This window comes from Entelurus aequoreus, linkage group LG09 (genome assembly GCF_033978785.1).
Source record: "Entelurus aequoreus isolate RoL-2023_Sb linkage group LG09, RoL_Eaeq_v1.1, whole genome shotgun sequence".
NCBI classification, from domain to species: Eukaryota; Metazoa; Chordata; class Actinopteri; order Syngnathiformes; family Syngnathidae; genus Entelurus; species Entelurus aequoreus.
The window spans coordinates 4,844,504-4,870,465 of record NC_084739.1 but is presented as its reverse complement, the minus strand read 5'-3'; the positions used below and the strand labels follow the sequence as shown (position 1 = coordinate 4,870,465).

At 37.3% G+C, this 25,962-nt stretch overlaps 1 protein-coding gene across 2 annotated transcripts in view; it reads left to right on the top strand.

The window, feature by feature from the left end:
- The window catches only part of LOC133657077 (dystonin-like), a 220,070-nt gene that overhangs the window by 148,270 nt on the left and 45,838 nt on the right, over positions 1 to 25,962 (top strand). For both annotated transcript variants that reach the window (XM_062057994.1, XM_062057995.1), the window contains exons 42-56: positions 8 to 283; positions 2,632 to 3,180; positions 3,394 to 3,570; positions 4,566 to 4,689; positions 4,790 to 4,998; positions 8,221 to 8,538; positions 8,624 to 8,790; positions 10,557 to 10,713; positions 10,898 to 11,024; positions 11,128 to 11,181; positions 13,476 to 13,711; positions 15,998 to 16,127; positions 16,389 to 16,588; positions 18,332 to 18,830; positions 20,872 to 22,340. In XM_062057994.1, coding sequence (XP_061913978.1) covers positions 8 to 283; positions 2,632 to 3,180; positions 3,394 to 3,570; positions 4,566 to 4,689; positions 4,790 to 4,998; positions 8,221 to 8,538; positions 8,624 to 8,790; positions 10,557 to 10,713; positions 10,898 to 11,024; positions 11,128 to 11,181; positions 13,476 to 13,711; positions 15,998 to 16,127; positions 16,389 to 16,588; positions 18,332 to 18,830; positions 20,872 to 22,340 — 4,692 coding nt within the window. The remainder of the gene's footprint in view (positions 1 to 7; positions 284 to 2,631; positions 3,181 to 3,393; positions 3,571 to 4,565; positions 4,690 to 4,789; positions 4,999 to 8,220; positions 8,539 to 8,623; positions 8,791 to 10,556; positions 10,714 to 10,897; positions 11,025 to 11,127; positions 11,182 to 13,475; positions 13,712 to 15,997; positions 16,128 to 16,388; positions 16,589 to 18,331; positions 18,831 to 20,871; positions 22,341 to 25,962) is intronic.

Sequence of the window (25,962 nt, the reverse complement as noted above, 5' to 3'; positions counted from 1 at the left end):
TGGTCAGGCTGCAGCTGTTGAGCGACTTGAGGAAAGCAAAAACAAAATAGAAGGTCTACTGGAGTGGATGTCCAACATCGGCAATGAAAATGAGAGGAGAGCTATTGATCAGACTGACTCTATAAGCAAAGAGAACGGAAACCTGCCAGAAGAGACATCCGAGAAGTTACGGAAAGGAGAGAGGGATGATGCCAATGGAAATAGTCTGCAACGCAGTGAAAGTGATTTTGACGGGAAGAAGGATGCCAGCATGGATGTTGACAAACAGTATGAAAGATTGAAGGTATGTTTGGTTTACTGCTTAACAAAAGTACATTACTCGCATTTGCAGCAAACATTTTCATCACCGTATATCTTCTCAAGGCACAATAAAACATTGAATTTATTACAGCTTGCAAAGCTGTATAGATTTACTATCAACTGAAAATGGCACAAGTGACTACATCTCACTGTGAATATTTCCAAACTGTGTCCACTGTGTCAATATTTAGTGCTGCTACTCTTAAGTACATTCACGTCCCTTGAGAGGATTTACTGCAGATTTGAATTAAAAATCTGTTTGTTGCAGAATGTATGCATTTTTTCATTTTCATTTACGTTTCCTACTATACACTAATGCAAAAATATATCAGTTTAGTTGCATTGATTCCTGGAAATTGCAATATTGTCGCGTTAATCCCTACGTCCCATTCCCAATTCCTGACAATTTGCATCCTGATCTTTGATATTGGATCACATCAGTAATTGTGGTAGTATATCATTTTAATTGTTTCTTTTTTATGTAATTGTTAAAATACCAAATGTAATGCATTCTCCAAAATAGAGGTATGATAAAAGAACATTTCTAAAGAATGTTCTCTCAAAAGTACAATATTTGTCTTTAAGAGGCCAGAATTATTACGGACGGTAGATGGTGAAATCCCTAAATTCCTTGCAGTAGCTTGTTGAGATGTGTTGTTCTTAAACTGTTCGACAATCTGCTCACACATTTGTTCACAAAGTGGTGACTCTCACCCCATCCTTGTTTGTGAATGACTGAGCATTTCATGGAAGCTGCTTTTATACCTAATCATGGCACCCACCTGTTCCCAATTAGCCCGTTCAACTGTGGAATGTTCCAAATAAGTGTTTGATGAGCATTCCTCAACTTTCTCAGTCTTTTTTTGCCACTTGTGCCAGCTTTTTTGAAACATGTTGCAGGCTTCAAATTCCAAATGAGCTAATATTTGCAAAAAATAGCAACGTTTACCCGTTCGAACGTTAAGTATCTTGTCTTTGCAGTCTATTCAACTGAATATAAGTTGAAAAGGATATGCAAATCATTGTATTCTGTTTTTTATTTACAATTTACACGTGCCTACTTCTCTGGTTTTGTACATTCAATGACAGCTAACGCTAGCTATCCAAATTGCTATTATTAGCTAACAACACCTAAAGCTACCTTATGTACGTACATAATTACGTCGTTACGTAGAAGAAGCTGTGAGAAGGCGAGATATACTGTGTAAAATACATTGGAAAGTTGGCGCCCTCTAGGTATCTGTGTAATTCTTGCAAACAGCCCCTTTAATGTCCAAATGAGTATATCCTCTTTGCTCTGATGTCACGATGTAACAAGACTTCATAACCCCCATCATTTGACACTTTGGCATTGTTTAACACAAGTCAGAAAAGACAAAAATTAGAGATGTCTGATAATGGCTTTTTTGCCGATATCGATATTCCGATATTGTCCAACTCTTAATTACAGATTCCGATATCTACCGTTACTGATATATACAGTCGTGGAATTAACACATTATTATGCCTAATTTTGTTGGGATGCCCCGCTGGATGCATTAAACAATGTAACAAGGTTTTCCAAAATAAATAATCTCAAGTTATGGAAAAAAATGCCAACATGGCACCGCCATATTTATTATTGAAGTCACAAAGTGCATTATTTTTTTTAACATGCCTCAAAACAGCAGCTTGGAATTTGGGACATGCTCTCCCTGAGAGAGCATGAGGAGGTTGAGGTGGGCAGAGTTGGGAGGGGGGTGGGTGGTATATATTGCATCGTCCCGGAAGAGTTAGTGCTGCAAGGGGTTCTGGGTATTTGTTCTGTTGTGTGTATGTTGTGTTACAGTGCGGATGTTCTCCCGAAATGTGTTTGTCATTCTTGTTTGGTGTGGGTTCACAGTGTGGCGCATATTTGTAACAGTGTTAAAGTTGTTTATACGGCTACCCTCAGTGTGACCTGTATGGCTGTTGATCAAGTATGCCTTGCATTCACTTGTGTGTGTAAAACCGTAGATATTATGTGACTGGGCCTGCACAAAAAGGAAGTGCCTTTAAGGTTTATTGGCGCTCTGTACTTCACCCTACGTCCGTGTACACAGCGGCATTTTAAAAAGTCATAAATTGTAATTTTTGAAACCGATACCGATAATTTTGAAACCGATACCGATAATTTCCGATATTACATTTTAAAGCATTTATCGGCCGATAATATCGGACTGCTGATATTATCGGACATCCCTAACAAAAATCATTGTAAGTCACCTTTAATGATGTATTTCTTATGTAATTATTATGTTATATAATACGATACACAGTATCACGGTCTTCAAGTCTTTATTGTTCATGCAGGCTCGCCATCAGGAGATTCTGTCCCAGCAGCAGGATTTAATCGTGGCCACCCAGTCGGCCCAGGCCCTCTTGGATAAGCAAGCCAATGTTTTGTCTCCAAATGAGAAGGAAAAACTGCAGAAGAACATCCTGGAACTTAAGGGTCGCTATGACGCCTCCCTGACCCAGGCTGAGCAGCAGATGAAGCAGATGCAGAGCGTCCAGGAGGAACTGAAGAAATTTCAGGACGATTCCGAGGAGTTTGAGGACTGGTTAGCGCAGGCTGAGGGCGAGATGGAGCAACTGAGCGCCTCTGAGTGCTCACTAAACATCCTCAACGATAAACTCCTCCGACAGAAGAGCTTCTCTGAGGATGTCATCTCTCACAAGGGGGACCTTCGTTTTATTACCATTTCGGGCCAGAAGGTACTGGATGTGGCCAAAGCCTGTGGGGTATCTGACCCAATGTCTAAAAACGGCCAGATGCAAGTGGACACTTCAGGAACCTGTTCTGCTGTCAAGGATAAGCTGGACTCTGCAGCCAGTCGATACAAGACTCTACACTTGCAGGTATTCTGCTAAAAAAAAAAAAAAAAAAAAAAAAATCAAGTGTGCAATGACATCATTTTACCGCATGGTGGCAGCATCTACTAAATCCTAATTTTATTCATCACCAAATTCTACAACTTTATAGACAGCCACCTCATGCATTTGCATGATGTTTGACATGAGGATATATATAATAAATGTGACACCTTTTTGCCCCTTCTTTGCTCATTCCAGTGCAATCAGCTCGGCAACAACCTCAAAGATGTTGTTGACAAGTACAAGCGGTATGACGACTCCAGCACGGCCCTCGTGAAGTGGCTCGGGAGCTCCGAGGAGGAGGCCAGGAAGCAGCAGTCAGAAGCCATCGCAGCAGAGCCGCAAATGCTGCAGAAACAGCTGGAGGACACCAAGGCAAGACACACCAGATGTACTTTAGTTGGCTGAATTGTTGTTGTTTTTGTGCCATCTAAATTATGTGTAGCAGTCATGTAAAAATGCCAGAATGTGTTCATTAAGTGAGGTTAAAAAGTCAGAGGGAGCTTGAGCTTGCCGTGGATGACTTACTGTACAAAGCATACCATATACAGTAATTTACTTCCTCTTAATATGACGTTATAGCTATTTTAAGATGACTCTTGCTGACAAAGATATTGGCTGCAGTTTGTTAAATATTTCACTCAAATCGAAGCATAAATAAAGATAAGAACCTGAGTCAGGGCCAACAAAAGAAAAAAAGTAGTTTTCAAAACCACTAGACTCCTTAATGATAGTGATAATCTCATCTAATATTTTTTTTTAGAATACTTTTGTTTTGAATGAATCATAAGGTCTCACTATACTGTACTGTATTTTTCAACAATTTTGAATAAGTCAATCAATCAATCAATCAAACTTTATTTGTATAGCACTTTCCAAGGACAGGCAAGTTGAATCTTGAATCACAAAGTGCTTTAAACCAGGAAAAAAAGAACACACACACACACACACACACACACACACACACGCACAGACACACGCACAGACACACGCCCACACAGCACTATTGACAATATCAAAACATGGCATTATACAGAAGATTTGGAAAAAAATGCCACCTTTGAGGCGTCCACAATAGAGAATTAATAAAACATGACTGACGGATAGTATGCAGAGTTCCAAGCGTTATTTTAAGATGTGTAGCAAAGCCTGATTTTCAATAATGTCATGTAGTTAGAGGTGGGTCAGAGACAATATCATGCTAATAAGAGAGGAGGATTTTTCAGGTTTTCTTACACTGAAACCGTTAAAAAGTACATTTTAGATGGATGACTCTGTGTTCAATCTGGTAAATTACACTCGCAATGAATGATAGTTTTGATTCTGCTGTCACGCTGGGTCACTGACCTGGTCTCGGTCGTTATCCACAGGCTTTGCAAGGGGAAATGAGCGGGCATCAAACTGCTATTGACACGCTACGCAAAACAGCTGAGTCCTTGGTCACATCTGAAGGGAACCTGCTGCGCAACTTAGATGAGATCCAGGAGACAGTAGGTGAGCATTCAAATGTGACAACAGCTGCTTATTAATAAGCTTTGCAATTCAAATAACTGAACTTTCAAACGTAACTGGGTTTGTTTTGTCTACCTTGTAGATGACATTGTAGAGCGTTACGACAACCTGTCCAAGTCCGTGAGTGATCGCAATGAGAAACTGCAGATCACTTTGACTCGCTCCATGAGTGTCCAGGATGGACTGGATGAGATGATGGGGTGGATGAAGGGAGTTGAGGCCAGTGTGGAAGAGAATGGACAAATTCCACTGGACTCTGCATCTATCAAAGACATGCTCAGCAAAGAAACAGTATGTATGATTATTGCTATATTACTGCATTGACCTTAATATAAGTCAACACTGGATATAAGCCGACACTTTTTACGACAAAAATGTATATACTGTATTTTCCGAACCATAAGCCCCTAGTTTTTTTCCTAAGCTTTGAACCCTGCGGCTCATACAAAGGTGTGGCTAATCCATGGTTTTTCCTCGCTAACCACTTTAATGTTTTGTATACAGCAAACTTACACAGTATTAACACTGACACAGAGACTGAAAAGGTGTGTTATTGTTTGTGCTTATGGTGCCATCTTTTGGAAGAGTTCGCTCACTGCAGGTGCTGCGAGTCGAAAGTCTACAGTATTTCCTTCTGTTTTTTGCCTTGAACCGGATGTATAAGTGCTGTTCCGTCTACTAGTCTTCAAAAGCATTTCTACTAGAGATGTCCGATAATATCGGCCTGCCGATATTATCGGCCGATATATGCGTTAAAATGTAATATCGGAAATTATCGGTATCGTTTTTTTTATTATCGGTATCGTTTATTTTTTTTATTTTTTATTAAATCAACATAAAAAACACAAGATACACTTACAATTAGTGCACCAACGCAAAAAACCTCCCTCCCCCATTTACACTCATTCACACAAAAGGGTTGTTTCTTTCTGTTATTAATATTCTGGTTCCTACATTATATATCAATATATATCAATACAGTCTGCAAGGGATACAGTCCGTAAGCACACATGATTGTGCGTGCTGCTGGTCCACTAATAGTACTAACCTTTAACAGTTAATTTTACTAATTGTCATTCATTACTAGTTTCTATGTAACTGTTTTTATATTGTTGTACTTTCTTTTTTATTCAAGAAAATGTTTTTAATTTATTTATCTTATTTTACTAATTTTTTTAAAAAGTACCTTATCTTCACCATACCTGGTTGTCCAAATTAGGCATAATAATGTGTTAATTCCACGACTGCATATATCGGTTGATATCGGTATCGGTTGATATCGGTATCGGTAATTAAAGAGTTGGACAATATCGGAATATCGGATATCGGCAAAAAGCCATTATCGGACATCCCTAATTTCTACCCATATGGTTTCTTCATTCCTTACTCCAAGCAACGTTTGAAAGTTTTACAATATAACAAAATTAAGTTATAGTCAGTAAACTGTCACATGTTTGATAGTAGTGTTTTCATGCATATTTGTACATGCTATCGTAATGTAATCAAACCTGCGTCGTTAGCACTAGCTAAAATGCTAATACGTTTGCGTTACTATTAACAATTTACAATGGCATTATTTTTGTATTGTTTCAGTTGAACAAATTCCTCAGTAAATTCACCAGTCTGTTTAGCTGATTGGAGAGCTAGCTTATATGCTGGTGTGCTCTGTAGTCCGGAAAATTAAATATGTTTATAATATATATTTATACTATTTATTATATCAAAATAAGTGAAAAAACATTTTCCCTTTTTGAGACTTTTTCAAAAGGAGAAAAATAATGTCTGACATTCTGGTAAATACAGTTTTTTCCTCAATTAAAGGCCTCTTGTTAGTTACCAGCTGAAACTTTCTGCAGTTGTGTGATTTGAGGATATACAGGGCCTGTTCTACTAAGATCCAAACTATAAATTGCATGTACCATTAGTGAGAGTGTTGCGGGTGATCTACTAAGACTGTGTGTGCAATGGATTAAAAGTGCAAAAGTTGTGCAGACTCCCGTATTTAAATGTACTTTTTGCATGTACTACCAGTTGTCACCATGGACACACTCATTTACTGCACCTGCAACATCAAGCTCCAACCTGTGGTGTTTTTTTATGTTGTGAACATGCAGCACACAACTATAATCTGTACCACCTTTTCTGGACTATTAGAAGTGCAAACTACACAACAGAATCTATTTTTAGTACATTAAAGGTTCGCTCTGTTAAAGGCTGATGTTGTGTCAAAAACGTAGTAGAATGATCCAGAAGCAAGAAATGGCATGTCGCAAGCAGTGTTTTTATTTAAGAGTATGAAGAGTATACCTATCAGATGTATAAATGATATATCTTCCATATGAAAAAACTAATTCCATTAAAAAACGCCAGCAGACACCATCGTTTTGGTGTTTGCTTTCTCTAAATCAGCCCTTATCAGTCATTCATCAGCTCAAAGATGGAATTTCTGGATAGATGACATGTCTAATATTTATATTTCTGTCACAAATATGTCGAATGTCGACGAGAGCACGGAATATTCTCTCTCTTCGTTGTATGTAATTGCAGCGATCGCCTCTTTCTGAATGTGGCACAGCCATTTGTGCTTAACTGTGCCAGTTAGTGCACAAGTTTAAATATACAGTCATCCCTCGACAAATCACGCTTCAAATATTGCAGGCTCCCGACATTGCATAATTTTTAAATGAATATATATATATATATATATATATATATATATATATATATATATATATATATATATATATATATATATATATATATATATATATATATATATATATATATATATATATTCATATAAAAAATATTTTTTTATTTTTATTTTTAAACATATTTTATAATTTTTTGTGCTAAATTAAGCATTTTGATGTATAACTTGGCTAAATAAACTAAAAATATCAATACTACAGTATTATTGACTACTATAGACCAAACCAATCTATATCGTGGCCACTGATTGGCTCAGCTCAGCAGCATTACTATATCAGACTAAATAAGTGTACACGTGACTAAAGGGTGTAATTTAATATCCAGAGAGCCCTCATAATGTTACACATTTTTTTTAGAAGGTTGTAAACAGTTTTTTTATGCTGTGGTTATTAAAATATATTTGACTTATACTTTGCAGAAATTCATATATCGCGGCCATGTCCGAAACAAATGAACAGCGATATATGGTGGCGGCAAAACAGTTGCAGGCTTGATAAATCTCATTGTGAGCGCTAAATGATTATATTTGCATCTCCTCCTCCCAGGATAATCAACATATATTCTACATATTCATGCAGACAGAAACACTAAATGGATTGCGCTTTTTGTGTTTTGCTCATATCAGAGACGCAATCCTTTGTGCACAAACTTAGATCTGCGTGAGCTATCAAGTTTGCACGTGTTTTATTACACGCAAACCTTTAGTCGATCAGGCCCACAGTGTATTATTTTTTTCCAGTGTTACTGTCCATTTTTGCCAGATTAGGCTATCATAACTGACCGTATTCTGTATATTTCCAGGCCATAGAGCAGGACATAGCAAGTCGCCAGAGCAGCATCTCAGCCATGAAATCCAAAGTGAAGAAGTTCGTAGAAACTGCCGACCCCTCCGCTGCGGTCCTCCTGCAGTCTAAGATGGACGCTCTCTCGCAACGCTTCTCAGATGCCTGCGACAAGCACAAGCAGAAAGTTTCGCATCTGGACCAGTTGAAAGACAAAGTGGAGGAATTCGAGAGCGTTGCAGATAAAGTCCAACAGTTTGTCGTGAAACGTACCCAAGATCTGCATGAAACGGACGGGCCAGGGAAGACCTTCGAAGAACTCTCCGAACTAACACAGGTCAGCGGAGCACTTTTTATTTACAGTGCACTGTAGTTGCTACAGTATAGCCGACGCTAACAACAACATATGTCATTTTATTCAGAAAACAAAAGCTGAGATGGCTGAACATTCCAGTGATTTGGAGAAGTTGCAGACTATAGCCAGGGAGCTGTGTGAAATAAGCACAGACGGTAACAGAGCGCAGATCCAGAGCAAGATGGACGATCTGTCAAACATCTTCAGCACCTTCAAAGACACCGTCAAAGAAAAGTAAGTGGAGTTTCATCCAAATGGCCGTATTTCCTCAATAGTTGCCAGTGCTCACTCAGGCGGACCAAGTCCACCGAGCAGACATGGCATCTGTAAAGCTGATATTACAGTGAATTTTAAAATAAAGGGGCTGCATGACTTTATTATGGAACGTTTAAGACAAAAATCTACTGAAGACTAAACACTGGACCATGAAAATAGGTAATGAACCCTTTTTGTTACCTAATCTAAACCGCCTTTATCACTATATGGTAGTTGAACGAAACACTCAGAAAGATGGAAACACATTTAAAAAAAATGAATAAAAGTATATTAGAATAGTGTTAATAATATAACATATATTACATTTATAATGGGGGTATAAAAAAAAAAATTACTTTTATCAATTCTTAATCAATTAAAAACAATCCAAAATTGATATATAACAAATTAACAAATAATAATAATACAAAAATATTTAAATGTTTTATTTTTTCATTTATTATTATTAATTTTCTTATATACATATATATATTTTTTCAATCTGTCCTGTCCAGCCACTCAGGCAAATCATAATGTTGGTGTAGATGTTGCCTTATTTGTATTTGACTTTATTAAACGTTTGGGAAGCATTTTAATAAACAAAAACTGGTTTCTTTAATATAGAAATTGATCAGAGCTATTTTATGTAGTTAATCATAGAACTGGCATCCAATATTATAAAAAAAAAAGAGCAATAGAATTTGAATCGAGAATAATTTTGAATCGAGAATCGATTCTGAATTGAATTATTACCCCCAAGAATCGAATTGAATCGAATCGTGTGGTGCCCAAAGATTCACAGCCCTAATTTATAATATAAATAATTAAAAATGTATTTTGACATTGTTTCAGAAATATATTTTATATGAGTAAGGAAAGGCAAGGCAAGTTAATTTATAAAGCGCAATTCGTACACAAGACAATTCAAAGGGCTTTTCAGATGCATACAATTATAAATAGGCAAATAGAATAAAAAAATTAAAAAAATCGTCATAAAAAAAATCATAATTCAATTGTAATCAAAAGGTGTAAGTAAAATACTTTCAGTTGCCATATGCGTAGTTAAATAAAAATGTTTTCAGCCTGGATTTGAACATTGCTAACATTAGTATGCTGATTATATAAATAGAAATTAAAAAAACAACAAAAACTAACCATTACCTCCCTGCTTGGCACTCAGCATCAAGGGTTGGAGTTGGGGGTTAAATCACCAAAATGATTCCCGGGCGCGGCGCCGCTGCTGCCCACTGCTCCCCAAGGGGATGGGTCAAATGCAGAGGACAAATTTCACCACATCTAGTGTGTGTGTGACAATCATTGGTACTTTAATCTTTAATCTTTAATCAATGTATTTCAGTGACTGGAAAACAAGTTGATTGAAAGGAATCAAAAGTTTAATGTTCACTGATTGTGTATCTAAATTGCAATATACTATGTATTATTTTAATGAAGTATGATTTGTTTTGTTGAAAAATAATAAATAAAAAGGGAAGAAGATCTATAAATGTGATATTTTTTTACAAACATTTAAAATTATAGGTAAATTATAGATTCTCAGGTAAGTAAAAAAAACAGCCCAAGTAACTATGTGATGAAATACAGTGACTTTTTATTTTTATTTTTACTAGTACCCCTGCGAACCCGATAGGGACAAGTGATAGAAAATGGATGGGATGGGATGGACATCTGTGTTTATAAAAAAGCAGCAAAAAGGCACTAATTGATATTGTATGACTATCTTGCAGGGAGGGGGAGGTATTGTCCTGTAAAGACCTTCTGGGCGAGTTCAGGACGGCAGCCAGTGCTCTCAGCAAGTGGCTGGAGGAGACTAACGAGAAGGTGCCTGTGGCCCAGACAAGTTGCAGTGCTAAAAGTCTGGAGAAGGATCTCCAGATAGTCACTGTGAGTCCCCGAATACATCAAATCATGCAATTTCACATCACTCCTAGCTATCCTCTCCAAATTGTCATCATCACGACCGTAAACAATGACAGATGGAGGCGTCAAAATCAATATTTTATCTCTCTTTAACGACCAGCTGCCATTGATCTAACAGTACACATTTTGACTGATAAACCTTTCAAAGGGATTACTAGAAGAATGGATGTCTAAAGGTCCTGCTGTGCAGGACTTGAACAACAGGGGATCATCACTATGCAGCCACATCGCTATCCTCACATCCCCTGCCAAAGCAAAGATACCTAATAAGTCAGGTAAACATCAGCATACTGAATGTCAGTGTTAGTGTGCATGTTCGTTAGTCTTACTGGGAATGGTGTTCTTTTCTCAAGCTTTGTCTTCATGTCTCTGTGTTAGTAGCCCTTACTAATGGTGGTGGTCCAGCGAGCCATTCGTACTTAACCAATAAAGGTAATCAAGTCTGTTTGGTTAAATACTGACTTTACTGGGTTTGGATGTATTGTAGCACTGGACAATGTATTGAGGCTTCGCCAGAAATACATACAATTAGCCAATATATCTTGATTACTGAAGTAGGGCTGGGCGATATGGACGAAAAAGTATATATCGATATATTTTTACTTCAACTCGACATTCGATATATATCTCAAAATATTTTCCTGTGAAAGTATACATATAAAGATTTTCATTTTTGAGCGAGATTCACTGAAATTGAAGTGAATGTCAACTGTACTATAAACAGTCAGTGGCACTTTTTTTAACCCAGTTAGTCAAGATGGGTATTAACAGCACAGAAAATAAACTGTTTACATAGCACAGAATTACATAACATAAATAAAATAGAAAAATATTATTTCTACGTAAAATAAATAACATAGCTGTGCAAATAATAAAAAATGTATCAAAGTCAGATAAAAAAATACATTTGCAGGCAGGCACTTTTTAATTCCCAGTTGACGATGTAATGGAGTGTCACACATGTACAGTTCTGGTCAGCGCCAAGTAAGTGACTTTACTTAATTGTGCAGCTATGATCTTCCTCAGTTTGGCATACATTTATGGCAGCATTTCTCATGTGAAATATGGCTTGGCAACTCAAGAACAGTTTTGATTTGGGCTTACATGGTAAACAACTCAAAGTTAAGGTTTTATCCAGACGCATTCATTCGTCCAAATGTGGCCAAGTAGACGCATTGTGGGTTTCCTGGACGTCATCTACCTCGTTAATAAAAAAAACAAAAGAAGAGAATCCCTTTGCCATCTTCCACTAGTTTTTTTATATATATATTAATCGCCCGCTTGAATATTCCTTCTGTCTTTTCTACGACTCTCTCGTCATCCTTTGGGATGTCTGTTGTGATTTCCCTTCCTGGTTCCATGACCCGCCCTATCTTGCCTCTGATTGGCCTGTCCCTAATGTTTTGCCCTAATCTCAACCAATCATGACTCATCATGGTAAACAACCAACCAATCATGGATGTTCTTATACGTGCAAGCAGTCTTGAAAGGAGGAAGGGGAGGGGTTTAGTAGCGAGTGGGAAGCGGGGGAGAATAAGGAACACAACAAATAAGCGGTGTTTCGTCATTTTAACATGAAATAAATTATATCGATATTACGATATTTTCTTAATTCATATCTTGTATAAAATATATCAATATATATGTCTTACAAATTTGATATATCGCCCAGCCCTATACTGAAGCAAAGAAATGCAAATGTTGATTTTGAAAACCGGAAGCAACCTTGTACCTTGTCCAGCCCTGATGTGTTGTTCTATGCATGAACCTTTGCATAACCCCAAACTTATAGCAAGTAGATTGTATGTATTATATGATTGTATGCCTGCATGTGCGTAAAACAGAGAACTAAAGAGATAAAGAATGCAGTTGCCATATTGAGTTCTAGGTGTTTCAGGTAAACATCAAAGCTATTTAACATACAAAAAGGGCCATGGAATGTCTAAAACAGTGCTTCTCAAACTTTTTTCCCCAAGTAGTACCACCTCACGTAACTTGGGCGCTCCAAACACCATGATAAACATTAAATATAATACAGTATGGTAGGCCTAAATATTCATTAAAACAAAGCATAGCTTTTATTAAAATAAAGTTAAAGTCCCAATAATTGTCCCACACACACTAGGTGTGGTGAAATTATCCTCTGCATTTGACCCATCCCGATGTTCACCCCCTGGGAGGTGAGGGGAGCAGTGAGCAGCAGCGGTGGCCACGCTCGGGAATAATTTTGGTGATTTAACCCCCAATTCCAACCCTTAATGCTGAGTGCCAAGCAGGGAGGCAATGGGTCCCATTTTTTATAGTCTTACGTATGACTCGGACGGGGTTTGAACTCACGACCTTCCAGTCTCAGGGCGGACACTCTAACCACAAGGCCACTGAGTAGGTCTTTCAACAATTCAACATATTTAAGTATATTCAATAGTTTTGGCGACTGATACATTACACACAGTTTGAACAATAGCATTGTGTTTGATTACAGGAAAATAAAACACTGTACTTTAATCAAGTGATTCTTTAGTGTACCACTAGATAGAGCCAGCATACCACTAGTGATACACGTACCACACTTCAAGAATCACTGATCTAAAACAATTATGAAATCTACTGTAACTGGATTTAAGAGTTAATCTACATACATACAGGGTATAATTAGTACATTTTTACACACTGCATAAGTCCCAAAATGTAGCGGTACTCACAGATCCTTTAATTATGATCCTCAGAGCTGATGACAATTCAGCAAAACATGTCCTTCGTCAACGAGGGCTACTCCAGTCTGGGTGACGCTCTGAAGAGTCAAGCGGCCGAGCTGAGTGGAGCTGTGCGCGAGCTGAAGGACGCCAAAAAGGAGACGGACAACATGATGACGTGGCTGGAGGACATGAAGAAGACCACAGCATCTTGGAAAAATGGAGCCACGGAGAAAGACGCTGTTAAAACTCAGCTTGAGCAGCAGAAGGTGCTAAGATGTTTGTCTATACCGGGGGTCGGCAACCCAAAATGTTGAAAGAGCCATATTGGACCAAAAATACAAAAAACTAATCTGTCTGGAGACGCCAAAAAATGAAAAGCCGTATATAAGTGTTATAATGAAGGCAACACATGATATAAGTGTCTATATTAGCTATAATAGCCTACTATCAAAATGACTAAGTGTCGCAGGCTGAAGCAAATCTTTGTTGACAGAAATGTTGAAATGTAATATTTATTCTACACATTTTTACAACTTTAGAAACCATTAGTAAATCAGAGGCTACTCAGACGGTGAGATAACTCCTGGAAATGACTGGCTTTTAATGGCCAAAGGTACAGATGTGTGTGTCCAAGTTAAAGGAAATGGCAGGCTGTCTTCTTTTAATAGATGTATTACAATCTATGGCAAGCCAGGTAATGTTTGCTGTGGTCTGGAACAACATGGCACACAAACAACTATCAGAAATGCAGCCAATATTACATACAGATAATGCAAATATAAATGATATACAAAGAGGATAAAAGCAAAGAAAATTAAATGAGCTCAAATATACCTACAAATGAGGCATAATGATGCAATATGTACATACAGCTAGCCTAAATAGCATGTTAGCATGGATTAGCTTGTAGTCATGCAATGACCAAATATGCCTGATTAGCACTCCAAAAAGTCAATAACATCAACAAAGCGCACCTTTGTGCATTCACACACAGCATAAAACGTTTGGTGGACAAAATGAGACAAAGAAGGAGTGTTAGATTTTACATGTAAACAAACTGTTGCGTCACAGTCCACACGATGGTGAGTTCATGAACCGCCGAAATTAGTAGGACAAAACGATGTTCACCAAACTCATATTAAACATATTAAACAGTGGGCTTTCTAACAATTGGGAAGGTTTGTGTCATGTTTGTCCACAAACAAAAAACATACTAAAACCGAAAAAAACTATTTCCCCCCAATTTTTTCTCCATTTTCAATCCTTTTTTAAAAAGGCTCCAGGGAGCCACTAGGCCGCCGCATGCGGCTCGAGAGGCACAGGTTGCAGTAAATGAGCTAAGGGCATTTAATTTAAAATAGTCCAGACCAGATTCTCAAACTGCAGTGCAAGTACCCCTGGTGGTACGCGGGCTCCACTCATGGTAGAAACATACACATGGAATAGAGGGGAACCCACTTAAGTTGGTTCCACTTATGTCGACATTTCTGGGCCGAAAGGGGTAATTTCAATTAAAAAAGGGTCCGTTTATGTCAACATGTTTTGTACTATTGTCAACTTCCTCATTATTGATAAGCAGCGTGAAACGAAAAGAGCAACGGCAACTACAGTCTTGTTACACAGCATTATAATGTGCACACAATGACTTCCTGTTCATAGCTTCAAAATAAAAGCATCGCAGTATTTACATGGATCATTTTACCACAGTTTTTTTTCTTCCGATTTTTAGCCACTGGAAGAAATATTTATTATCACTGCAGTCAAGACATAAAACAAAATTAGAAGAGTATGAAATATCTCATGAAAAAATATGTTAAAATTTAGGCAAACAATGTCAGGTTTAACATTTTTATTCGATTACATTTATTTTAGTGCTATCGAAGGATACATTTTTTAAAAATCTGATTAATCATGATTAATCACAGGTCATTACTCGCTTGCATAATTTAAATTAGCTTAAAAAAGACCCTAATATTTGGACACTAATGCAATTCTTATGTCAGAATGTCATCCAAGAATAATTTTTTAAAATGTTTTACTTGATGCACATTATTTATTTGCTAAAAACGGTTGTATCTAAAGTCCCGAAATTTGCCAGCGAGTGCAATAGTCAGAGACTCCTCACTCATCTTTACACTGACCTCATCACTAAAGCAACCTGTTCCACCTCTGAAGTAACCATCCGCGATTAATCTGCGTATTTACATGATTAATGCTATGATATTTTTATGATTAATCACATGAGTTAATTCGTTATTTTGAACAGCCCTAATTTATTAACAGTGGTCCACTCTACTTACGACTCTGCAAATGTTCGGTTTCAATTTTAGTTACACCGACAACCGCTTATGTGGACAACCGCTTATGTCGACTTCAGTCAGCCAGTCAGAGGGGTGTCGACATAAACGGGTCTCACAGTAATTGTGCAAATTCAAATGTAGTATGCTGAAATATTATTGTCTAACTCACTTCATGAGCCACAATTAGCAGTACATATTCTGTACTATGTACAGTATGTTTAATATTCTGAAATATTTGTCCCATTTGCTTAGGTGTTTGAAGACGACATGAAGCAGAAAAAAGATCAGCTTCACAAGCTGAGAGAGAAACTCCTCCACTTGATTGAAACTCAACCAAACTCCCAAGAGGCAGCCAAATGGAAGCAGATGTTAGCAGACATAGGTATGCATGCACTGACATATATATTTATGAAATCCCAATCATGTACGGTATATTGTCCTTTGCATAATGTCACACATCACTTGACTTTGAGTATCCGTCCAGGGTGTCACCAAATGTCACATCACCTGCTTTCTGCAGGACACAAATTAAATTCACACATTTACACAGCCAAGTGCTGCCCAGTGTGAGATTTACACACTTTATGCAACGATGCTGACTCATGCAGGCTAAATATAAACGTGATTCTACTCTACTGTGTAGATGCTGCTTGGGAAGACATCAGCGGCTCAGTGGTGGAGAGGAAGCAGCACCTGGAGCAGTCCAACAAGAATCTGGACATCCTCCAAACCACTCAGCTGCAGCTTGGCCAGTGGCTGTCGGAGAAGGAGCTGATGATGAGTGTCCTTGGGCCCCTCTCCATTGACCTTAACATGCTTAAAATGCAGAAGCAACAAGTCCAGGTAGACATTGTTGTATCATTTAGCTTCTTCACTGTTTTTTTTAGTTTGTTCATATCAGGGGTCCCAATTTTTTTGCAAATATGGGCTATATCTACATCAACTTATGATTCGCCTGAGCAGCTGGACAGGACAGAATTTTTTTAAACTTGGGAGGTTGTGGACGCAGGCGGGCCGGATTCGTTTTTTATATTGCTATTTTAGAGGGACAAGCGGTACGGATGGATGGATATTGTTATTTAAATGTATTGTTATTACTATTATTATTTCACTTGTTGTGGTTTATTAGTTACTATTATATGTATTATGTTATTTTTTTTTTTATATTTAAAGTTGAGTTTTGGTGGTACAATAAATACTTGTGTTAATAAATAATTGTGTAAATAATTATTAAATTATAATATCAATTAAAAAAAAACAACGTAATTTTTTTTACCATAATCATCCAGCCCTACAATCCGCACATCAATCCACATCCACAAAAAATATTCAGTATTATTTTATTGTTCACAAAAAAGATAAACAAAGACCACAAAAATGTAACGTTTATTTGACATAAACTCTTTAATTTATTTAATTATTCTAAAAAAAAAAATTCTCAAGAAAAAAAAAAACTCAGCATATCAAAAATATACATAATAAAAATAAACAATAATTGATTGAATAGCTATGTTGTACAAAAATACCACTTCAGTAAATAAATAAAACACTTTTACTCCTGTAATATTAATCTTATTTGATTATTTTTAAAGTGAATTTAATAGCTTTTAACTAAACATATTTATAATGTATGCTGTAAAATGTAACCACGTTATGTTCTTTAATATAAGTTATAAAGCATGTCTGAGCAAATAAACAATTCCATATATTCTCTCCGTCAATGTACTCCCCCCCCAAAAATAAATATATACAATACTGTAGTTCTGATTATTTTTTAGTAAAACTACCTGTATAGTATGCTTTAGTTACATGTATTCATCATTGCTTTAATGCATACCTTACTGTATAGTGATGCATGCGTTGTACGTCAAGTACTTACAAAGGCCTTGCTCAAAGGTTCATTACACTACCGTTCAAAAGTTTGGGGTCACATTGATATGTCCTTATTTTTGAAGAAAAAGCACTGTACTTTTCAATGAGATAACTTTAAACTAGTCTTAACTTTAAAGAAATACACTCTATACATTGCTAATGTGGTAAATGACTATTCTAGCTGCAAATGTCTGGTTTTTGGTGCAATATCTACATAGGTGTATAGAGGCCCATTTCCAGCAATTATCACTCCAGTGTTCTAATGGTACAATGTGTTTGCTCATTGGCTCAGAAGGCTAATTGATGATTAGAAAACCCTTGTGCAATCATGTTCACACATCTGAAAACAGTTTAGCTCGTTACAGAAGCTACAAAACTGACCTTCCTTTGAGCAGATTGAGTTTCTGGAGCATCACATTTGTGGGGTCAATTAAACGCTCAAAATGACCAGAAAAAGAGAACTTTCATCTGAAACTCGACAGTCTATTCTTGTTCTTAGAAATGAAGGCTATTCCACAAAATTGTTTGGGTGACCCCAAACTTTTGAACGGTAGTGTATGTATTCATATTCATATACATTTTAAATGTTCTTGTAATCAGACAAAACATTTTGGTATATTAGATTACATTTTTACGAAAAGCCTTGTCACAGGTCTGCACTCTGTGCTCTTGTTCTGGGATGCAATGATCATATTTGCTCTACCCTTCGTGCAGATCCTCCAGAATGAGTTCAAAAGCCGAAAGCCTCAGTACGATCAACTCAACGAAGCTGCTTCTGCCATCCTAAACTCGTCGGGTAACCATGACCCCTCGAACAGTAAGCAGGTGAGGGAGCAGCTCACTGCCGTCACTGAGAAGTGGCAAGGTCTTATGGGACTGCTGGACCGGCGCGATGACCTCATCGACCAGGCTGTGGAGAAGACGGGAGAGTTCCAAGACCTGCTTAGCACTCTCAGCCAGACCGTTACTCAGCTTGAAGGTCAGCTTGGCAACCATCAGGCCTGCAGCACCCAGCCCGATGCGGTGAAGAAGCGTCTGGAGGACGTCCATAATATCTCGGTTCAGCTGAGAGATGAGAGGAAGAAGCTGAAGCAGGCTGAGGGCATTCATGCAGAGCTCACAGCGATGGTGACTGAGGACTACCTCAAGGCGGACTTAGCCAGGCAGTTGGAGAGTGTCAGCAAACCTTTTAGACAGCTGGAAGAGAAAACAGGTTTGTTATGTTTGGATGACAGATCCATTTATTTTATCATAACAATGTGCCTCCAGTATGAGTGCATAACAAGAGTTTCTGTGCAACTTTACTTTTAGTATAATTCATATTACGTCACGTATTACGTCTTCTTGTCTGCATGCAACTTCATGTATATAATTCTGATCATGATAATAATAGTGAATATAAACAGGTAATTATTAAAATAACTACGATAATGGTAACATTTGTATTTTTGTATTTATTTATGCTAATATTACTAAAATCAGTAGTAATTTTTGCTACAATATATCATTAAAAATAATATAAGTTCAACATAAACAATGAAATATAAGTAATAATTACTATAATAATAGTTTACACATTCAAAAAATGTAATTATTTGTATTACCTTTGTATTACAAAATATTTTTACTACTGTATATGAGATATATACATATATATATATATGGCAGCAATTTTAATCTAGTGATTGTTGGCCCTGCGATGAGGTGGCGACTTGTCCAGGGTGTACCCCGCCTTCCGCCAGTGTGCAGCTGAGATAGGCTCCAGCACCCCCCGCGACCCTGTAAGGGACAAGCGGTAGGAAATGGATGAATGGATTAAGTTTAGGTTGTTAAGAATAAATTAAATAATAGTATCAATCCATAATATAGACCACAGGTGTCAAACTCAAGTCCCAGGGGCCAGATTTGGCCCGCTGCTTCATTTTATGTGAAAATTCTAAAGTACTCCATCTTCATCACTAAATGTATTCGTTCTTTCAATTTTGAATGAAAAATTGCAGTACTGCATGCAATTGCTTGTCTTTTAACTTTAATATGCTCTGATCATGCAACAAACATTATATTAGCATATATTCCAAACTTTTTTTGGTCAAAATACAAATACGTACTTCAATATCTGTATATCACCCTGACTTAGGATTTCAAAGCAAGCTATCCATCAATTTGTACGTAAAAATATATAATCACATGCATAAGCAATTCTGTAATAATATCATGAGGCGATTATTCTGTAATATTTATATATTTTTACTGTTAGAAGAGCAGCCATAAATACAATGTGGCCCTCAATGAAAACAAGTTTGACACTAATGATATAGACTATAATAGTAATCTATAGCAATGGCGATTGCTCTAAGACTGCAAGGGATGTTCAGCTTCCCCTGAAGTGCCAAAAAAAACTAACATTTGTTCCTTTCGACAGGTGTTTGACAAAATGAGATAAGATTATCAAATGTTTCAGCCCTTTGAGACACTTGTGATTTAGGGCTATATAAATAAACATTGATTGATTGATTGAATAAGGTTCAAGATGTTTACCAGGATTTTTCTTCCTTTTACTTTGTACAAACTTTGAATTTGAACAGTTTCATAAACTCGATCATATTTGTACATTGTTTGACTTCTGTACATAATCCATTCCATAATTTAGTCCCACATACTGGTATGCTACTGTATGCTATATGCTATATGGAGTGACTTTTGGTCTCGAACAATGGATCAATAGGGGAACATAGAGTGGGTTGGATAAATGCTTGGCTTTGTCCCGCCCATCGGACGCCGAGCATCTCTAGAAGTATATGGAACGTGGGCTTGGCCTTGGCTGGCCTGGACGCCGGGCTTCTGCATGATGATTGGATGATCTGTCTGAGGCTGAATCCTTTTTTGATTGACAGCAAAATGAAATATAAACCAAAGCCAGAGCATTTTTCAAATTTCATTCCGTTGTTCCATGTTGATAAGGAGGAATTTTACAAACCCTTAAGTGACATTTTCTTTGTAAAATCTAGCGTCTTTGTCTTTTATCTGTTATGGGATAATGTTCCCCTACTTGAAAGACCCGCAGCCGCCACTGATCTATAGGTATGTTTGAGTTAAAATGCCAGACACTAATATGATTGTCAAATCTAATGATAACTATATTGTTGTTTTTTGCGCCTTATGTCAGTAATTTCATATTTTCTCATGTAAGTGTTGTATGAGGTCTGTCTGCATCCACTAAGTCCCCTTATTTTATTTATTGTTTTTTTTTGCAGCCAAACAAATTGAGCAGCTGAACTCGACCTTCGCCAGCTCCCAGCAATTCCATCAAACCTCCAAAGACTTCCAGTCATGGCTGGCTGAGAAGCTGCGGGACCAGTCGAAGCCTCTGCCCATCTCTGCCAAAGCTGACGTCCTTCAAAAAACGCTGGATGCGCACAGTAAACTGCAGGCGGCTCTCAGTGAACAGGAGGCCACGTACAACACAATAGCAGGCGAAGGGGAGATGCTTCTGCAGAGTACTGACGGTGCAGAGAAGTTGGCACTGCAGGGGCAACTGTCACTTCTGTCTTCTAACTGGCAGGAAGTAAAGAAGAGCTCAGGGGAGCAGGTTGAAAAACTTAAAGCCACTCTTCAGAGGGTACAGAAGTTTGAAGAACACAGAGAGAAGCTGAGGCCTTGGGTGTTGGAGTGTGAGGCCATTGAAGGTCGGATCAAACTTGCTGTGGAGCCTGCTGCCGTGGATAACGCTATCTCGCAAGTGAAAGTTCTCCAGAAGGATGTGGACAAGCACAGGGGGATGTTGGAGCAGCTCAACACCGCCGCAGAAAGCCTTCTTGAGGTGGCAAATACTGACACTGAAGAAATCAAAGACGAGGCGGCAAACATCTCTGAAAGGGTGGACAGCGTATTGGAAGGTCTTCAGAGCAAAAAGGAATCCTTGGAGAAGATTTCTCATGCAGTTAAAGAATTTAATGAAGGCTCCAAAGAAGCCAAATCACATCTTGAGGGAGCTAAGAAGCTTCTGGTTGCTTATGAATCACAAGGACTGCAGGGACAAAGCAATAAGAACTTAACTAACATGAAAGCCCAACAGAAGAGTCTAGGAGGAGTGCAAAATCAAGTAGAACACCTGAAAAGCTTGGCAACGTCTCTTGTAGTTGACGTTCCAAACGCTGACGGAGTGACAGACCTCTTACTTCAAGCAGACAGCATAGAACAAGAATACAGCACCCTAAATATGAAGCTGGAGGAGACTTGCCAGGTCCTGGAAGGTAAATTGCAAGGAATCGGGCAGTTCCAAAACAACATCCGTGAGATGTTCACCCGCTTCACAGACCTGGATGATGAGTTGGACAGCATGGCTCCAGTGGACTTGGACTTGCTGGTTCTGAAAGAGCAGCAAGACAGCATTGAGAGCTTCGTCGTCAAGTTGCAAGAGCTGATGGTCAACACGGCCAACGCAGGGGACGGCTGTAAGAGGATGCTTGAGACTGATGCTTCACCTGACCTGTTGGGTCTGAAGAGAGACCTAGATGCTCTGAGTAAGCAGTGTGGCAAGCTCATGGACCGAGCCAAAGGCAGGGAGCGGCAGGTGCAGAGTACTCTCGTCAAGCTAGAGGAGCTCTGCGGAAAACTCCAGCTGGTGGATGATCAACTTTGCAGTGCTGTGAACAAGGAGGCATCTCAGGGGGCGGTCGGCATGGAGACGGACATCATCAATCAACAGCTGGAGGCCTTTAAGGTATGTGCACCAACGTGAGCAAAGAACACACACCATAGCATCTACAGGACTTCTTAGTACCATATTGACCCACTATAAAATTGGATTTTATTCCTCTGAAAGACAGGTTGTTTTCAATGCATGGTTTGTAGATTGTTTACACGCAATCCAACAGTTGGTGCTAAACATCTCCCCAACCAGCCAGAGCTTTTCTTCCTGTCACTCACATACGAGACATTAACAATCATCAATAGTGATCATCGTTAAGCGAAGTCATCCAACTGGCAGCTATTAATTTTATATTATTTTCATTGCTGTCAAATAGTTAATTTTTTTCTCAGATTAATCACACTTTTGAATTTGGATTAATCATGATTAATCACAGACTATTACTTGCTTGTGTATTTTACCTTAAAAACAGAGCCCAATATTTGGACATAAATTACATTTTTTGTCAGAATGTCATACAGAATTTGTTTTAATACTTTAATGCACATTATTTATTTGCTCCATTTGGGTTTATTTAGAAGTGAAATTTACCAGCGAGCACACTCGTCGGAGTCTCACTCATCTTCACACATTTGCGTTGACGTGATCACTGACCATATAAAAACCTGCGTCGCCTTTGAGTTAAACATCTGCGGTTATGATAAAGGAGCATGTACGGTCAAAATAAATTGCGTAATTAAACTACGTATGTCCATGATTAATAAAATATTTTTGGTGATTAATCACTTGCGCTAACTCACTATTTTTGACAGCCCTAATAATTTTTATTGTACTCTAAAGATATTGATTTTATTTTTTTATTTTTTTCTACTCTACTGAGATTTTTGGGATTTTGTTGTATTTAAAAAAAAAAAGGTTTTGAAGAAGTGGGCTTGTATTATATTAAGGGTTGTTTTATATCTTTGTCAATATGGTAGTAATTTTGTTTTCTGGATACATTTTGAAATTTTTTCCTACTAAATACAGATGGAAAGCATGCACTTACTGGTCACAATATTAGTTAATGCTGTAACAATATTGTGGTTATTACGGTGGTTGTAATAGTGGTATACAGCATTACTACTCATACAAATATGTTGGTTTTTTTGGACTACAACCGTACTTATAAATTATTTTGTGACATTATGATTGGGGATTTAACCTAATAGTGTAATGGATTTTAGGATCTAATCGGAACTTATTAGACTTTGCAGTTTAATAATGTGTTCGCTAACTGATACATTTAATTTAAAATGACCTCAATCTTTCATGGTCCCAAAGAAGTGCTAAAATATTCAGATCATTTCCACAACAATGCAGCACAATAACCACAAGCTCCATTGAATCCTTGCACTACAAAAGTATCAATCCTCTGGGGACTGCATGCTCCTCTATGGCATCTGCTGGTAACAAAAAAAGACTACTTCAGATGGTAGGTAGACTTTAGGACATTTTAGGCCAGGTGGTCCTGGCTGGGTATCATTCTGTTGACAGAGAAGGACTTGCATCCTTTACTTCAAAATGAAGAGATGAATAATTTTGTAGTAAAGCCTGCACTACCTTCATTGTCAATACTGTAATTGTTTGTCATGGGGAAACTGTGCTTTTGTTTCCTACAATAACCAATGGAATGTGGTCTGTGTATATATATATATATATATATATATATATATATATATATGTATGTATGTATGTGTATATATATATGTATATATATATATATGTATGTATGTATGTGTATATATATATGTATGTTTATATGTATGTATATGTTTGTATGTATGTATGTATGTATGTATGTATGTATGTATATATATATATATATATATATATATATATATATATATATATATATATATATATATATATATATATATATATATATATGTATGTGTATATATATGTATGTGTATATATGTATGTATGTGTATATACTGTATGTATATATGTGTATATAAATGTACATATGTATATGTATGTGTATATATATATAGTATATATATATATATATGTGTATATATGTGTATATATGTACATATGTATATATATATGTATATATGTGCATATATTTACGTATGTGTATATATATTTATATATATAAGTGTATATATCTATGTGTATACATACATATGTCGTTGTGGCTTGTACAGCCCTTTGAAACACTTGTGATTTAGGGCTATATAAATAAACATTGATTGATTGATTGATATATGTATATAAATATATATATATATATATATATATATATATATATATATATATATATATATATATATATATATATATATATATATATATATACTAAACTTGTAATCACAACCAGATATATGCTAATGCTATCTTCAGAGTCTGTTTTTAATTTTACTGTCACAGTTGGATGCCGCCCTTGTTATTGGAGATAAAATGGGCTGTTAACAAGGTCAAATATTGTAAAAGCCTGTAAATTCCTATGGAGTTCTCCAAAAGAGGATTAGCCTACATTCGGCCAGTGCAATATTCTAAATACTTTGTATTGGTCCAGCTATTAAATGGCATCACAGTAAAACAATGTAAACAGATGTGTTTGTGCAAAGATGTAGGTCAGTGGATTTTTCTTTGTTTCTGTTTTTGTGGGTGCCAAAAGTGGGTGCCTATTTAAATTGCATGGATTAAATGATCATTAGGGTGGCAGCAAAGGGGGAGTGAAGCAATACCTCCACCCGTTCTTTGTCCTTCTGCATGGAATCAGCCGAGAAAGCCCCTTTTGTATTGTTTTGTATTAGTGCATTTTCAAAGACAGCAATGCAGTGTCGGAAATGTTTCTATATGTATAGCTTAACATTGACAAATGGCATCGCGCTATGATCTGTAGTTCAGTAATCAAGTTTACTAGCTTTAGAGAGCGAGAAGAATAAACAGAGATAGAGTGCTCTTGGATTCCTTTCTTACCATTTTAGGTCAGGTTTTGCAAGTGATATGCCTGACGTAATGCGTCACGCGAGAGCGCCAGGAACTGGCCTGTGGAAGGTGCGTACTGTATGAACAGTATCTGCACTGTATGGGATCATATAGGCAGATCAGGGATTAAAACCTGCTTGGGGGTGCTTAGGGCATGGCTGACGCGTGCAGAACAGACATTACATCAGTGTCTGTTGTTACTTAAAATTACTATCTTCTGAGTCAGTGTAGCCATCTTGTTAGAGATGACGGTAGAATGAGTGACGACGGGGCCAAATAATATTGCTTACTCACCACCACATATAAAGCAGATGTAAGGAATAATTGTTGGAAAGGCCATCTAGTTTTATAATGTAATCCCATTCTGTCCCATCATAGTGACTTTGAAGCTATTAATTTAGGCAAAAGTCACATAAGATTACCATGTTAAAATGCCTTAACCAGTTCCTCTGAAACGACCAGTGTTTTTTCATTCATATCGAGGCGGTAGACCAGGGGTGTCAAATGTACGGCCCGAGGGCCGGATCAGGCCCGCGAACAGGTTTTATCCGGCCCGCGGGATGAGTTTGCTAAGTATAAAAATTAACCTGAAATCTTTTAATTGAAAGAAACAGGTGTTCTAAATGTGTCCACTGGATGTCACAATAGCAATTCTTTGTATCTTAGTAGATGATGCTACATATGTACAAAATAAACCACAGGATGTTAGTACATCAGT